This window comes from Ostrinia furnacalis, unplaced genomic scaffold, assembly GCF_004193835.3.
Source record: "Ostrinia furnacalis isolate ACB-3 unplaced genomic scaffold, ASM419383v2 OfSCF2306, whole genome shotgun sequence".
Taxonomy (NCBI): Eukaryota; Metazoa; Arthropoda; class Insecta; order Lepidoptera; family Crambidae; genus Ostrinia; species Ostrinia furnacalis.
Genome location: NW_021132545.1, coordinates 373115 through 391147, shown reverse-complemented (window position 1 = coordinate 391147; position 18033 = coordinate 373115). Strand labels below are relative to the sequence as shown.

General features: G+C 37.1%; 1 protein-coding gene across 1 annotated transcript; it reads left to right on the top strand.

Moving 5' to 3' along the window:
• The first annotated feature begins 11035 nt into the window (after positions 1-11035).
• On the top strand, positions 11036-13393 carry Gbs-70E (Glycogen binding subunit 70E). The gene has a single exon (XM_028307643.1). The coding sequence runs from the start codon at positions 11096-11098 to the stop codon at positions 11954-11956; it is 861 nt and encodes a 286-aa protein (XP_028163444.1). The 5' UTR covers positions 11036-11095; the 3' UTR covers positions 11957-13393.
• Positions 13394-18033: the final 4640 nt, after the last annotated feature.

Here is an 18033-nt window from a genome sequence, read left to right as displayed (position 1 = left end):
GCGGTGGGAACGAGAGGTGGGAATAGTCCCGTTAATGCCAAATGCCAAATGAAGGATTTGGCCTATACTCCCCACGCTGGCTGGACTGTTGGGGACATTATAGTGTTGAAATAAAATATTGAGTAGGTATAGATCTCAGATCATAGAAGGGAATAGATGTGAAATGGGGGCGTGGCGCGTGTCTCCGCGATATGCCCAGAAACGAACATCGCCCGCGACGCCAGGTTAGTCGCGATTCATTCGTACTGAGGAAATGTTCTCCGATATTGTTGGATAATGCGTCGTAACGTGCAATAACATAAGTGAAACGAAGAACTACAGGAACAATGAAGTCATTTACCACATGTAAGTATTGCAAATCCATTGGTATTTTGCTTATAAATAAAAAAAACTAAACATTTTTACGAACGAATTCAGTGCCGTGACATTTACTGCGATATCGAAATTAGTGGTGATAAAAATTCAAACACGTTGTACATTGACGATTTAGTTAGCAACCACTTTATGTCATGCGTAACTACTGCGCAATGTATTTTATTTCTTCCGATATCCACTGACGCGTGAAAATACACAGTACGGCCGCATGTGCCGGTCGTAACATAGTGCAGGGCTCGTGTTTCCTATTATCGATAAATAGAAGTAAATTATTATTTTCTATTTTCTAATTTTGAATGAAAAAATCATGAGTTGCTTGCGATTTTTAAGTTTTTACAAAAACAATAACAATAGTAGAAGGGATTAGTAACTGTCAACTATGTAATTACTATAAGAGCTAGTTGAAAGCCTAATATAGGCATTATTTTTGATAAACATAGGCGGTACGAATTTCGCCATAATTAAAAAGTTAATGCGCGATAGTAGTTAATAATAATTACAGTGATCCTGTTATTATTATTAAAGTAAATAATAATATATTACCAATATTGTAAATACTGGTAAAAATCGCAAGTACCTACTTAACCCATGACTTTTCATACAAACTTTGTCAGTCTATAACTTCTATACTCCATCGATAACGACATTGAGCTTTGGTTGGGGTAAATTAATATAAGGTAACTTCATTTAGTCCCAATAATTGATTCTGAGTTTTTCGTCCATACAAAATGGAACTGACTCCTTTATGCAAAAATCGTTAAAGAACATAATAATAACGTATAATAATAAAAAGGTTTTCATACAAGCATTTTTTAAACCAATTTCGAGCCTTGCCCCCAGGATTTAAAGTATCGATATCTTATCGACTCCATTTTATCTTTCTTCTCTCTAATTGCTTTTTTCAAAGTGTGCGTCACGTCACGCGGCCATTGATTGGCCATAAGGCACGCCTTCTGGCCAATCACAGCACTTTTAAGCCGGTTGCACATGTTGTCGTAGACTCCCAGTCGCTTTGTTTTTACACAGTTGAATGTGTGTGTGGGAGCTGTGGTGGGGGAAATGTGGGGACACTGGTTCTCGTTGTAGTTACGCGCGACTTCATATCTATTCTCTTTCTATGATCTGAGGTATAGATCGTTTCATCCACAAAGACGCGCCCCCCAATCTTTGGTCTCGGTCGCGTGGTGTGCGGGGAGTTTGATCCGTGCAATCCGAGCGTCATTATTGTGGTGTGGGTTTGCTCTCATGGATAATAGCGTGTACCGATAACACTCAAACATTAGCGGAAGAATGGTGGGGCGCGTCTTCGTGGATGAAACGATCTAGATCAGTCTTTCCCAAAGTGGGCGATAACGCCCCCTTGTGGGCGCTGCAGGCTTAAAGGGGGGCGGTAAGAGACCCAGAAAAAAAATCGGGACGTTGTGTAGAGGCTTGGGAGGCGTCATCTACTAGGAGGACTCTTAGACATCGACTGAGCTCGACTCTTGACTACAAAAATGGGGGGCGCTAAAAATAATTAACTCCCAAAGTGGGCAGTAGACTAAATAAGTTTGGGAACCACTGATCTAGATATTGAGTCGTTCTTGAGTTCCTTCGCACTCAATTTTAAATGTAACTCACTATCGCTTGAGCTCATTAATATTCTTTATGGGCACATTATACTTGTCCTATATTCAGTATCCGAGCACGTTGTATCGCACTGATAAGAACACGCCATTGTTGGTATTAAAATGATAACAGCGTGCATTTCTTCAAACAGAAAGCATGAGGTTAATTCTTATTGTTCGAGGATAGTTCTTAGAGCCTCTGCTGTAGAATTGCAATATGGCTGCGATGTAACTTTTTTAATCTATACTTCATGATCATCATCATCATCACTTCAGCCATACGACGTCCACTGCTGAACATAGGCCTCCCCCAACGATTTCCACAAAAGCCGGTTGGTAGCGGCCTGCATCCAGCGCCTTCCTGCTACCTTTATTACGGTCGTCGGTCCACTTAGTAGGAGGCCCACACGACGTCTTCCGGCCCGTGGTCGCCACTCGAGAACTGCCCCAACGGCCATCGTCTCTACGAGCTGCGCCGTAACTTTTATATTTTCTATACTCATCTTTTTAATCGACAACGAGGAAAGCCTGCATCTCAACTGATGTTCAGGCCGAAGGTGTAAGCGAGCTTCACCCGAAATCCTCAACCATGGAGGAACTGGCTATCTTCTTACCTCTAACTGCCGGAACACAACAATGCTGTTAACATTGTTGTTATGGCGGCCGACTTATGTAAGATGGTGGTAGCTAGCCAGGCGGACTTAGAACAAGCCCTACCCTACTTTGACTTTGACTTTTACTTAACTCATTCTTGTAAAAGTGGTAAAAGTAAAGGTTATCACTTATCACCTCATTAGAGAAAATCACTTGTTTTTAATTTAAGAATATCAGACAGTCAATTGACTCAAATCGTTGAACTGTTAAATCGCTGCACAGCTCAAACAAAATTGAACTTTAGTGTCGAAAACGCACGTGTGGTTATTGCTTGTTTCAATCTATGGACATTATCGAACGAAGAAAAATGGCGCCTGAAAGTTAAATAAAGAACCTTGACATTCAATTTTTAAATGTGGAATTTTAGATAAAAGTTCGTTCAACTGGTTATCTTATCATCACGATATTATTCATGGTATTTTCTTGTTTTTTTATTATTATGTTTGTACCTCAGATCATAGAAAGAGAATAGATATGAAGTCGCGCGTAACTACAACGAGAACCAGTGTCCCCACATTTCCCCCACCACAGCTCCCACACACACATTCAACTGTGTAAAAACAAAGCGACTGAGAGTCTACGACAACATGTGCAACCGGCTTAAAAGTGCTGTGATTGGCCAGAAGGCGTGCCTTATGGCCAATCAATGGCCGCGTGACGTGACGCACACTTTGAAAAAAGCAATTAGAGAGAAGAAAGATAAAATGGAGTCGATAAGATATCGATACTTTAAATCCTGGGGGCAAGGCTCGAAATTGGTTTAAAAAATGCTTGTATGAAAACCTTTTTATTATTATACGTTATTATTATGTTCTTTAACGATTTTTGCATAAAGGAGTCAGTTCCATTTTGTATGGACGAAAAACTCAGAATCAATTATTGGGACTAAATGAAGTTACCTTATATTAATTTACCCCAACCAAAGCTCAATGTCGTTATCGATGGAGTATAGAAGTTATAGACTGACAAAGTTTGTATGAAAAGTCATGGGTTAAGTAGGTACTTGCGATTTTTACCAGTATTTACAATATTGGTAATATATTATTATTTACTTTAATAATAATAACAGGATCACTGTAATTATTATTAACTACTATCGCGCATTAACTTTTTAATTATGGCGAAATTCGTACCGCCTATGTTTATCAAAAATAATGCCTATATTAGGCTTTCAACTAGCTCTTATAGTAATTACATAGTTGACAGTTACTAATCCCTTCTACTATTGTTATTGTTTTTGTAAAAACTTAAAAATCGCAAGCAACTCATGATTTTTTCATTCAAAATTAGAAAATAGAAAATAATAATTTACTTCTATTTATCGATAATAGGAAACCGTATTAGAACACGAGCCCTGCACTATGTTACGACCGGCACATGCGGCCGTACTGTGTATTTTCACGCGTCAGTGGATATCGGAAGAAATAAAATACATTGCGCAGTAGTTACGCATGACATAAAGTGGTTGCTAACTAAATCGTCAATGTACAACGTGTTTGAATTTTTATCACCACTAATTTCGATATCGCAGTAAATGTCACGGCACTGAATTCGTTCGTAAAAATGTTTAGTTTTTTTTATTTATAAGCAAAATACCAATGGATTTGCAATACTTACATGTGGTAAATGACTTCATTGTTCCTGTAGTTCTTCGTTTCACTTATGTTATTGCACGTTACGACGCATTATCCAACAATATCGGAGAACATTTCCTCAGTACGACTGAATCGCGACTAACCTGGCGTCGCGGGCGATGTTCGTTTCTGGGCATATCGCGGAGACACGCGCCACGCCCCCATTTCACATCTATTCCCTTCTATGATCTGAGGTTTGTACGCTTTGGAGCTCACGGGTCAAGAGTGGCCCGGTCCTTTATAAGGCTTGCGTGGGGATACAGATCCAACACGTAGAGGCCGTTTTAAGCGAAAAATAATCAACAAAAGTGAAAGTGGTGCACATGCTGGATCTAGTCTCTGACTATATCATGGGATGTAGCCAGAGACCATCCCCAGCCTGTGCACAGGCAGGAGCTATTGCAGTTATTGGAGAATGGACTAGGGTTATGGGTGAAAGGTGGTGGACTGGTTACTGGGCTATGGATGGAGACTACGGGACACCTGCCTGGTTCATAGTTACTATTAATCACTCAATATTTACAGTAGCAAATAAAATATATAGATAAATAAATAAATAGTTTAAATATTACAATTCATAATAATATTTTGTCACATACATAACATCAGGCGGGAATAGGTCAAATACCTGCCATGTTCTGCATACATTTTTTTAAGTATCCGACTTTATATTGGCGGTAATATAATTTATAATAAAAACAAGTATTTTGTATTTTTATTATTGATAAACATTTTTTATTTTATGCAATATGTTTTTTGCAAGGAAAAACTTGTTGTACATTTTTATTATTTGTAAAGTACATGAAACTCTCGTTTTTTATGTTAATTACTGTTAATGAACACAAAAGTAACTTAATTTCGTTTTTTTATGTATTGAGGACATAAAAAAACGATCACAAACAAATAACGCACTTAAAAATAATAAAAAAAGAAATAAAAATAATAAAGGAAGAAATAAAAATAAAGCAGGCTCGTCAAAACGTTTATTTATATTTTAAAACCTTATCTTTTATTATACCTACGTTAAACACTCGACATACACATCAATAAAGTTATTTATTATTAAGATAACTGGCCACTTGTTTTTAGTTGCTGGGCGCCATTTTTAATCTGAAGACACCGTAAGGTCATATTTTGCTGTATACTTTATTATTTTTTATTGAGGGGTAACGCGTGAGGTTTGATTAGTAGACTATCGTATTCCATCGTTGGATACACTATGCCACTCACTCGTTGGTACACACACTTGCATCAAAAGCCAAAAGTCAATAACTCACTCATCACGAAATCTCAGAAACTACAAGTGCTAGGAGTCTCAAATTTTGCATGGGGGTTCCTATTAAAACGTAGGTGCTCACTAAGACGGGATTTTGCAAAATTCAACCCCTAAGGGTAAAACGAGATCCACGTATACAAAGTCGCTGGCGGCCGCTAGTTCAAATATACCTAAATAAAAAAATAGTTTGCGATGTGGATGTAGAATTTGACTGGACAAAGATGAACGTAAATGAAACGCTACGCCTCCAACGCTCCTCATTTTAACGTATTTTAATTCCATTTTACTCCTCAAAAATTGAAGGGGTAATTGGACAAAGGTATTATCAGACAAAACAGAAGAATACACTTTTTAGTGATGATAAAATCGACTAATGAGCTCAAAACACGCAAATTTTAAAAATGCAGACCTTAACAAAGGTGTTGTCTGACAAGCATTCATACATTTCAGGATTCAAATGTGGTATGAGCAGATTAACATTTTCAAACACTCATAACTCATTTTGTTAGTTAAGACCTTTGTCCACTCAACCCTTCAATTATTATAGTTTTTAACTATGATTTTATGTAGTTTCTACCTATATTTAACCCTTCCAAGGTCTATCGTAGATTTAGACACAATCATATCGAAACACGCACTTGACCGATTTTGATTAGGTACTCAATACAATATTAACACGGAATGCGTGCGTGATACCCGCGTGTTGTCTAGACGTGATAACGTATCGGCGTATTTTTCTGCGTGTTTTTTTTTAATCTCACCTGTATTTTTCACTCTCTTTTTGAGTTGGATCATCATTATCATCATTTCAGCCATAGGACGTCCACTGCTGAACATAGGCCTCCCCCAATGACTTCCATATCGCCCGGTTGGTAGCGGCCTGCATCCAGTCCCTTCTATAATCTGAGATCCAGTGCCTTACTGCAGCTAAAGTGGCATTGGGCAGGGCACATAGTACGCAGAACTGACGGCCGATGGGGCAGCTAGGTTCTGGAGTGGAGGCCGCGTACCGGAAAGCGCAGCGTGGGACGTCTACGAGATGACCTGATAAAGGGTGCAGGAAGGCGCTGGATGCAGACCGCTACCAACCATGCAATGTGGAAGTCATTGGGGGAGGCCTATGTTCAGCAGTGGACGTCCTATGACTGAAATGATGATGATGATAAAAGGTAAATCTTACCCACCAGTGAGATACTTTGTATTACAATGACTAACCCAGTTATCAGTGTTAACAAAAACACAACTTGGGGGAATTTGTCCAATAAAATATTTAATCTTTTTCTCATAATAATAATGTAATTGATAAGTGATAAGAACTACATGTAGGTACAACTCGAAGTGCCTAAAATTGTTGTCATATTGATAAAAAAAATCGGCTAAGTGTGAGCCGGATATATTTACCAAGATCCCGTATCCGTACATACATGTCATAAACGATCTAACTTTAATTCGGGCCTTTTTTAAGGCGAGAGTGAATAGGCACTTACAGGGCAGATAAATGTACAATCCTAGACTGCATCTCACTTAACACCAGGTGCGATTGCGGTCAAATACCTGCCTTTATGCAAGGTTCGACACACTAGAGCGTGTGTCATAATGACTTCTGACGTGTCACATAATGTATGAAACCTATTCCGTTCTGATGCGTCACGAGTCGTGACTCACGTGACGACACTACACGGTTCGATACACTAGACTGGAGTGTTGTGTAGTGTCAAGTTGACTTTTGACGTGTCGCATAATGTATGAAACTGATTCCGTTCTGATGTGTCACGTTGTGTGTTTAGTAGTATACGTGTTTTATTTATTTTTAACGTTGACGTTCACCGAACATTCCGCTTGCAGTGTCCCGCATGTTCACAGGACAGTCCAGTTTTGCGGGATGTTGCATTACTGTATCCCAGCAAAATTTAAACTGGATTGCCATTGGAACGAGCCCTAACCTGCATGTACGGAATCCTAAAAAGCCTAAAATGTTCACATTGATAAATACGGCATATCGGCACGTATATGCAGATTATCACCTGTTTCGTTAAAAACACTGTTATTTTATGCATGACAATAAAACGTGATAATCATGTTTGTATACAGGCATATCAAGCTTTCCACTGTAGATCTTATTTAATTGTAATAGATGCGTCTTTTCAATAAAAATGTAACTCTTGACGTGCTGTCACTCTAATTCGATGTTTTATATGCTATCATGGGCCATTGCACCGTCAATCGACTGATCTTGTAAACGATTGCAACTTTTGACACCACTATTGTTCATGTTGTAATTTATTTTAATCTAAATACAGTATGAAACACTCATTCATGAAATGCATTAATCACATTTAGACTTTGATTGAGTTTGTTGATTCGTAGTTAAAATAACCAATGGTCAAATATTATTAAAAACTATAAACCTATAGTTTATTTTATTTCTCGTAAATGCACCAATGTTGGCAGTTTGGCAGAACGTCAATTTTTCAGCGCCAAATGTAGGTACCTACCTAATTCATAAATCACGCTTTTCTATAAATCTATTTAATTACGCAATAGTACGTCTACCCCGTGTTCGTACAACATCACATACATGCTAAATAATATTAGCATCTTATGTACCTTGTAATAGGTAATATTTTATAGGTATTATATGTAGGTATACTGTACGGACAAAGAAACTATTTTGGTGAGGCATGCAACGTGAATCATCATCATTGATGATGAAAATCGGGTGATATACCCATCACCATTATGGCGATCTTACCTGGGTATTATTAGGTAATTGATTGTAATGTATTGTGTGTGTGATATTTTTTCTCGCTTCATTACTCGCGTGAATTTCTATAACAAAATTGAACAAAATTCTTCTCAGCCATAGGACGTCCACTGCTGAACATAGGCCTCCCCCAATGCCCGATTGGTAGGGGCCTGCGTCCAGCGCCTTCCTGCTACCTTTGGTCCACCTTTTGCGTGGACGTCCCACGCTGCGTTTTCTGGTAGGTGGCCTCCACTCCAGAACCTTGCTGCCCCATCGGCCAACAGTTCTGGGTACTATGTGCCCTGCCCATTGCCACTTCCGTCGGGCTATGTCAGCGACTTTAGTTCGTTTACGGATCTCCTCATTTCTGATATAAAATCAATTAGTCAACGATGATTATACCTACACACTTTTCAGAATGTTAGGTTTACTAACATACTTGTATAATTTTCAGAAACACTAATCCATAAATAAATCATACGGATACAATACGAGTACTTACCTAAGTAGGGAAATCAATCAATATTAACTATTTTCCTTTACGTTCGGGTATTTTATGTTTTTATGTATTATTTGTTGACGCAAATAAATTGTTGACATATTTGTTAAAATCATTGATGAGTATGTTCTAATGAAAGAATGTAAACGAGAGTGAAATAAATATCTTTTATACTTCAGTTACTAGATTTTGCTCGCGACTTCGCCTGCGAATTTCGATGTCACTGACAGCTTCACGCTGATCCGTTTTAGATTAAATCTACACTAATATTATAAAGGGGAAAGATTTGATCGTTTGTTTCTATTGAATAGGCTCCAAAACTACTGGATTTATTAGAAAAAAATATTTTACTAGTAGAATCCTACGACATTATTTCCAATGGACATAACTTAGGTACGACGGGTAATATAAATTCAATAATTCCTCAAATAATGGCTCTCAAAATGCATATTTATTCCTTTAGTAACAAATCAAGATTGTTTCAATACAATTTACATCACGACCTTGTTTTATCGCGCGATACAGACTTTCTGTGGCACAGAAAGAAGTCAGTAACTCCATAATTTATTCGATGACATTTATTGAATCAAGTTACAATAGCCCAACAGTGTGGGCATCGGACTGCCAATTCGAGGATGCTAGTTCGATTCCTACCCTACGCTGGACTATTGTGAGCCCATTCCTGACACAAGGGTGTTAAGGTTTAATACCTTTTCTTTCAGTCATATACTCGTATATCTCCTACTTTGCATCGAAGAAAAGTCGATTTTATATTTAAAACTTCTATATTCATCTGATTAAATTCTTTGCGGATACCAAGAATATCCCCCGGGAGTATTCAACCTTCGTTGGTTAGGTTTAATTGGAGGCCAAGGCTATACCTACAGGAGTTGCTGGGATGGGAAAGAGAGGGGATTAATTCCGTAAATTATTTTGAATATTTTGAAAATATTTTGATAGGTCCTTTTCAGGGCACATCCCAAATATAAATTGCCCTACAAACACTTCGGGGCAACATCAGCTGGTGCTGAAAATAAATGTCCGCCATTTCTCTTTCATTCATTCTTTCAGAAACCCAGTCATCTTTGTTTATTAATTTCCTTCACTTGCTGTATAACGGGACTATTCCCACCTCTCGTTCCCACCGCTGCAACTCCTGTATAGCCAGGATCTACAGCTTGACCGCCAATAACCCAACCAGTGAAGGTCAAGTTTGTCCCGGGGAAAAGTTAAACTGTCATTGGGCCCGCAACGAAATTAATCAGAACAACATACGAGGAGTTTGCTGCATAGTAACAATTTAAAATATTATCGAGTTATCAACATTAAAAATCTGCGGCCTATCAGCCTACGAAAACGTCTAAAACATGTGGACAGACGGCGTCTGTCAAACTTGTTATCGGCTTCCGAAATCCGACTTCCTAGTGATCATGCGCGTGCGCCGCTCGCTCAGCTGATGGCCGCGTGTTCGGTAGGGCGACCATGGGGTAGGCGAGAGTCGGGACTGGTCCTGCTTCTAGTAGTACTGTAATTGAATATTATTTTCGTTAAAGAAAAAATTGAGACGTTTACAGCTGAAGGCCGCGTGCTCGGTAGAGCGACCAAACCAAGCGGCAGGCGAGAGATGATTTTTACGATAGTTATTACTAATGAATGAAATTCTTTTTTACTGTTCAAAGTTACCCATGACTGTGTTCGTAAATATAGATTTAAAAAGCCAGCTCTGCCTAGTTTGGGGCTTGGTGCCACTGCCACCGTGTTAAAACGTCCTAAGATGAACCTATTAAAAAACAACTAAATCACGCAAAATTATCCCTTGGACAGTTTCGTCTAAATTGATAAATCTTTTACTGCGCAAAGATAAAATACTCGTAGTGAGGAAATGCAGCCAGAAACCTCGCCTCATGCCTCGTGGACACGCATTTTGTTTTTGAATCAGTAGGATAGATTTAATTTATTTTATTGTTCTGTTGTAGTTGTTTGTACATTATGTTTAAACAGTATTTATTCACCGTCATGTCTCCTCATTATTAAACATGTCACAGATCGTAAAATCCCAAAATACCTCTCCCAAAACTGAACAAGGGCAACGCAATAACGTCCACGCTAACAAAGGACACGCCCCTGACCCGTTTCCACCCAGTCAATAAACTCCCTCTTTATCCCACACATTCCTCCAGCATGGTCGCCCCAAGTTTATTCATATCAGCGTATAACATGCGCGCGCGTCTATATAAGCCGTGCGCGCGCTGTTCGAGGTTTAGTTCGCGCGATTGCCGCAGTAACATACGCGTTCTTACAGATATGGCCGCAATCGACATGCTGGCCTCGGAACAAATGTTTTACGGCCACAGCCCGCCAGCTGGCTTCCTCGCCGACTACACACCACCAGTCAGAAGACCAACGAAGCTGACGTCTCGAGGATATTCGGCGCCATGTCTGACAGCTGCAGCTCTCAAACCAGTCCAGTTGAGCCTTAAAACAGCTACGCGGTCTTGCATCAGAATGCCGACGGAGAAGAAGAAGAAAAAAGTGGTTTTTGCTGATGATCGAGGGTTAGCGTTGGAACAAGTGAAATTCATGACGGAGCCGTCGCATGTGCCGCCGTATTGGGCTCTAAAAGTGGTAGCGAGTCCTCCACAGGAACGAAAACCGCCTCCTCAACCGGCGGTGGATCTATGGGAAGCCAGGTTTGTTCAGCCAGCGTCAGATTATGTGGAATTCCGGAGGAGGATCACGGAAGACTGTGTTGCTTTGGAGAATGTGATAGTGAAACAGAATGAATGTGCCGTAGACGGGACAGTGAAAGTTAAGAACTTGGATTTTCTCAAAGAAGTGTTTGTCAGAACCACCTCTGATGGGTGGACGACGAGTGAGGACACTTTCTGTGCGTTCGTGGAATCAGGGCCTCTGAACAAGAACGGCGCGTCTCTGTATGATACTTTTGGGTTCAGATTGCAGCTGCCAATCCATTCGAGACGGCTGGATTTCTGCGTGTGCTTCAAATGCAAAGGGGAGGAGTACTGGGACAACAATAAGGGACAGAACTACACGATAGAGAAGTCTTCAGTCAGGAACTTGCCAGCCGTTTCTACTGCTAGAATAAAGTTTGGAAACTCTTGGATCGCGCGGTCGGATGGAAATGGAACTGTGCCGTACTGGTGAAATTAATTTGTCCAATGTTGGTCCAGAATTCCAAATATGTTGGTTTATTTGTGATTGTTAGTGCCATACCGTTGTGTGTGCCAAAGGATACACTTCAGTAAGTCGGGACTTGGAATTTATTTCTTACATTCGAGCCGAGTGCTCAAACGGTGCTGATTCGATCAGGTTCTGATACAACCTGATAAAAACGGTAGCTAGATTAATTTGCATGGTAACTAATGTAGGTATGTATAAAAACAGCATGCGAATACTAGCATTGAGAATACGAAAGTCTATCTTATGTATGTTCATTTAAGGGTCATACTCGAGTACGAAAACAACGCTGTTTGCCAAAATCGAGAAGTTATTTTGAAGTTACGAGTTTTCTCGAATATAACTTTAATGTTATTTATTTCTGAGATATAACTACTAATGTCAGTTAACTGTGAGACAGTGATAGATAAAATATACGTTCACTGACTCAACTCATTGTCATTTTAATTTATTTGTTAACTATACACATTAGCTACATGATAATGTACCTACTTTATATTATAAGTTGCTAATTCACTTACAGGGACTATTATACTTATCTAATTAACAATCGGAACAAACGTTTCAATGTCGTTAACAAATTTATTACTTATTACCCGACTACGCCATAAGGGTTCTGTTTTTATTATTCTCAATTTTGGCAAACATACCGTTTGTTAGTGAGAAAAATATGTAAATAATATTAAGACTGAGATTAATTTCTGTTAATTTGGTTAAATGTAAAGGTGATCGCAATCTATAGGTCTGCTATTATTAATTATATTTGATTATACATGCCGTCGATAAATTAAGTCGAATATATAAATATAATTATTATTTATAAATCAATTATAATTGTAATATATTTCACTTAATATGCATAAATGAATTTATCTGATAATGAAGGAAGTAAAAGTATACAAGCCATATTGTCCTAATTTAGGCAATATTGCCACTATATTGTCCTACTAATTTAGGAGATATTGACACTATATTGTCTTCTTGTATATGTTTACTTATTGTCCAATATGTCTTTGATATTAAAATTTGTACGTGAGAATGAACAAGTGTGTGTAGGTATATGACGTTTATATACCTACGTCATGTTGCGTCACGTCATATTATTGTCTATACGTCAATATGTGTCATCGTCAATACACATTATTTCACGTATGTGACTGGTGTCTGACGTTTAGTACTCTAATTGTACCTTACTACGGTTAACTATGATTATTTTTGACGGTTTGAAACGTCAAATTCCTAATGTGCCAAACGATGGAGATTATTTTGAGAAAATATTAATTTAATCTAGTCATTTACTGAAATTATAGTCATATTTCCACTTCGAATAATAATAGTGATATAACTATACATGATGTAAGGGGATGGCTAATATTGTGACTTTTATGAAATAAAAATCACTATGTTATACAGTGTGTCCGGGCATGTAGTGATCAAACTTTAAGGGCGTAATCTATGGACAATTTTATCGGTGAAAATACTTTAAATTTGGGGCTTGACCCATTTCTCGCATATTTACAAGGATTTAAGTTTTTAATTTTAAGTTTTCACCTCTTTCTTCAAAAACAAGTGATAGTGTGGGTAGTTTAACATTAATAAGCAAAAATTTTATATCATGCGATAGCCAATAAAATTATCTATTAGTAGAAGTAGAAAACAGATACAAGTTTCATACATTTTAAGGGTGTAAGAATGGATTTAATTAGAAATAAACATGACTTTTTTCACATCTTTTTCAGTTATTTCCCAACACAAGAAAAACCAGGTCGTTAAGGTATGTTTTATTTGCATTGTATTATTAGTATTTGAGCCATTCTACAAAACGAATGTAAATTTATTAGTCTACGTCTATTAGTTTCGACGTAATTGTTGAACAAAGATACCCCTTCCCAGCGGTTTCCATAGTAATCGGAATAGGTTGTGTGATTCTTTCAGGCAGTGCATTTTCGTATGTCGCGTGCGCTATGGAAACCGCTGGGAAGGGGTATCTTTGTTCAACAATTACGTCGAAACTAATAGACGTAGACTAATAAATTTACATTCGTTTTGTAGAATGGCTCAAATACTAATAATACAATGCAAATAAAACATACCTTAACGACCTGGTTTTTCTTGTGTTGGGAAATAACTGAAAAAGATGTGAAAAAAATCGTGTTTATTTCTAATTAAATTCATTCTTACTCCCTTAAAATGTATGAAACTTGTGTCTGTTTTCTACTTCTACTAGTAGATAATTTTATTGGCTATCGCATGATATAAAATATTTGCTTATTAATGTTAAGTTACCCACGCTATCACTTGTTTTTGAAGGAAGAGGTGAAAACTTAAAATTAAAAACTTAAATCCTTGTAAATATGCGAGAAATGGGTCAAGCCCCAAATTTAAAGTATTTTCACCGATAAAATTGTCAATAGATTACGCCCTTAAAGTTTGATCACTACATGCCCGGACACACTGTATAAAGTTCCTAAGAAAATGACAGGTTTTAAAAACTTTGTCATAAATTGAACTATATTTGAGACACTATTCAGACATGTTCCTAATGAACTTAATTACTTTTTTTCTTAATCTAAAGTAGTATTTTTGTGTCTATTTCACGCTTATTTTGATATAACTAATGATAAATTGGACCAAGCGTAAAAACCCAGATGTTTGAAAAATAGGTCTTTTGGTGGCAAATAAAATTCACGATAAAATCATCTGTGATAACCCAAAATTAGCAAAGGCCAAGCCACGTGCTTAAAGTATGTAGTAACGAGAGATAAGACAAATTGCCTATTTGTTTGGTAATTATGAAGGTATTCATCTCCTTATCTCCGGAAAGATAACAGAGTTGCAAATACTGACTTTGTAATTGTGTTACCATGAATATTAATTTTAATAAGATCATGTTCAGACTATAAACTATTGCAAATATTTATAAACAATCAGAGAAGAGGCAGGGGCATGTATTACATAGTTGCTGGCTGTTTATCAGGTTATTGGGGTCAAGTAGATCCTGGCTATCAACAGAAGCAGCAGTAGGAACAGTTTTTCATCTAAAAGTTACTTAATTTTATTAAAATAAATAAAATAATAATAATAATAATGTTTTCTCCAAATGATCTCCTATTAATTTGAGATTAGAATATTGCTCAAGAATGTAAAAAAAATCAGTAAGAGTTAATTAAATTGAAGAGATAGCTAGCTAATGTGAAAGATGAACGAACATTCTTATGTTGTACATAATTATTAATATTGTTTCTGTATTAAAATTCTTATTTTACTAAACTTTCTGCTCTATACGCAGCAAATCACAGTTTCAAATATTGTTTTTTAAATAAATATTTATTTAACTATTATCTTTTGATTCTTTTTGAGGCTTATAGCGATGCTCTTAGCAATTTAATTAACTCTTACTGGAACACTATACTCTGTATCTGTGCTATTTCAATGTAAACATTTCTGTGCCAATATAGTGTAAGGCTACTACTTTAAACCGAGTCTGAATATAGTGTACACCGCATTTTTGTCATAATATACAAAATTGTGCTAGTGTATTATTTATATTCTATAACAATAATCACGCTACAGTGAAATGTCATTATAGCGATGGATTTATTTGATAAATATACAAATAAACAGCGAAATTATCTTAAATAACTTATTATTATAATTAGTGTATAAGTAATAATGATTGTATATTTCCAATAATTGCGTTCCGTTGTTTTTTATACGAATTATTTGAAAAAGATGATGAATGGAAGTAAATTATTTTTGTCGCGAAAGTTTATATTTAAACGAATTATCATTATTTGTAAAGAGGGTTGTATAATGATTTTAATGAAAGAACTGATTAAATGTAAAACATTTATTTTGTAGATAATGATTATGTTTAAGTAAGTATGTTGAGTTGTAATTATTTTCTACGTGAATCAGTTATGACAGATCCCATATTTTTAAATACATTTTTTATTAATTAATGCTTTTGTTTCATTATAAAAAGTTTACCCATACCACAGAATAAATATTGGCAAGCTACTGCCCTATACATACACACATGTTAACAGCTGATCAGTCAGTAAAAAAACTAAAAAAAATCCCCATACAAAGTACTTTTTTTAGTTTTCCCATATAAAAAGCACTAAAATCACACACAACTTTTTATACTATCGCTGCCTCACCGCCTCTGTGGTCTAGTGGAAAGATCACCTGCTTTAGATGTCCCGCCCAAGGGTTCGATTCCCAGTGGGGGCAGATATTTCTTTTCAGTTTGGTTGATGGAAGGGCTTGTTTAAGTCCGCCTGGCTAGCTATTCTCAGGTTTGACGTGAAAAATCCTTTTTTTGTATTAGATAGTCCATTTATCGAGGAAAACTATACCTACCTACCTAGGCTATAACATCACGTTGCGACCAATAGAATAGAGACAGAGCATCTCTGAAAAAATTTGCAAATATGAGAAAAAGTATTCAAACAATTCAGACAGTGGTGACTGAGTTTGTTGCGGCGCTTCTTCTCAGAACTTACAAATGTTTGTCTCGAAGCGCTGGTAGGGCAAAAAAAAATGAGACATGTATAGGCTCCTTAAGAGAATTTGATGATTTGTTTACTAATTTAATTAGACTACACAAATAAAGATAATTTTGATTTTAAACCTATTTTCACGCGTTTCGCACAGCAGTTGATTAATAAGTATGTTAACTGCCTTTGTATAAAATTTACGATGCGAGCTTACTCGAGGAAGCTCAAAATAAGCCCGTTATTTATTAACTATGCAGTAAGGTTCACAATCTGGCCTTAATACTGACCCTACGGCCACGGAAGGGCCTTGCGCTATTTCGGTGCGGATCGACTCACGCGCATGTAACGTGTCTCGTGTGCTAGTGTTGCCGAGATATCGATGATTTATATCGACAGGTCATCGATAGTTCTGCTGTCATGACAGCGTAGTTCACGGTAGTGTGAAAAGCAAAATATCGATAAAATTTTACAATACCAAAAATAGTGATTTAACCCTTCAAGTATCAGCGAATCACGACACGATAGAAATCAATTACTGCGGTCTCATGCGGATGCGACGATACGACCACTTAGGGTGAGTTGCACCACCTAACTTTAACCGTAACTATGACGATAACCGGTGTTACTGTATGGAGTTCGACAGATTTTTGACGTTTGTCAAAGTTAAAGTAAGATGGTGCAATCCAGCCGGGGTTCATGTGTTAAAGAGCATAAGAGTCCTAATTTAACAATAGGTTTTTTTTTTACTTACTGAGTCAATGTTGCAGTTTTGTTTTGTCTTCAATATCGTGCACTTTCACGAACCCTTCTTAATTACACATTAATATTCACTTCACTGCACTTTAGAACACAAATTAACACCAGATTTGAACGTAACTGAAGTTTATCAAATAATAAAACAGTTCGAACATGCTTTCTGTTCAACTACCCTCCATGGCGACATAGTTAGACAGTTAAACTATAGTTGTTTTGTTCGTTACTGAACCGTCCCAGCTATGACATTGACAGATCAATACAGGGTTCTTCTTCTTCATTTGTTGATGGCGATGGACTTGTGTTTTTTAGCCACTGGGGGCACACAGTTCCGCCAATGTCACGTGCGCAGCTTTTACACAATGTTATGAATAAAATAAAAAAAAAGATAATAATTCAACTGCAAAACTAAGCGGACATATCGTACCTAAAACAAAAAAGACATCACACACAATCGAATACAGGGTTATTAAAGTTCCGATTTTTTTCCATTTGACATTTCAGAATTGACATGACATGGATTAATTTGTTAAGTTTTTATAAGTAAATGGTTTTAATGGTGCACACTATATTCGCCAATGATGGTGTTGAAAAATATTGTGATATTCTGAGATATCGATACTATTCAACAGGCAACACTAGCGAGTGTGAACTGCGACAGGTTTGTTACGTCGTTACGTCTCGTCAGCTCAGTAAAATTAAAATTGAATACCTACCTACTTACAGATGTTATGACATGGTATGCTGATTACCTAAAGGTAGGTAGGTACTACCCGTTTGCTTTAAGTT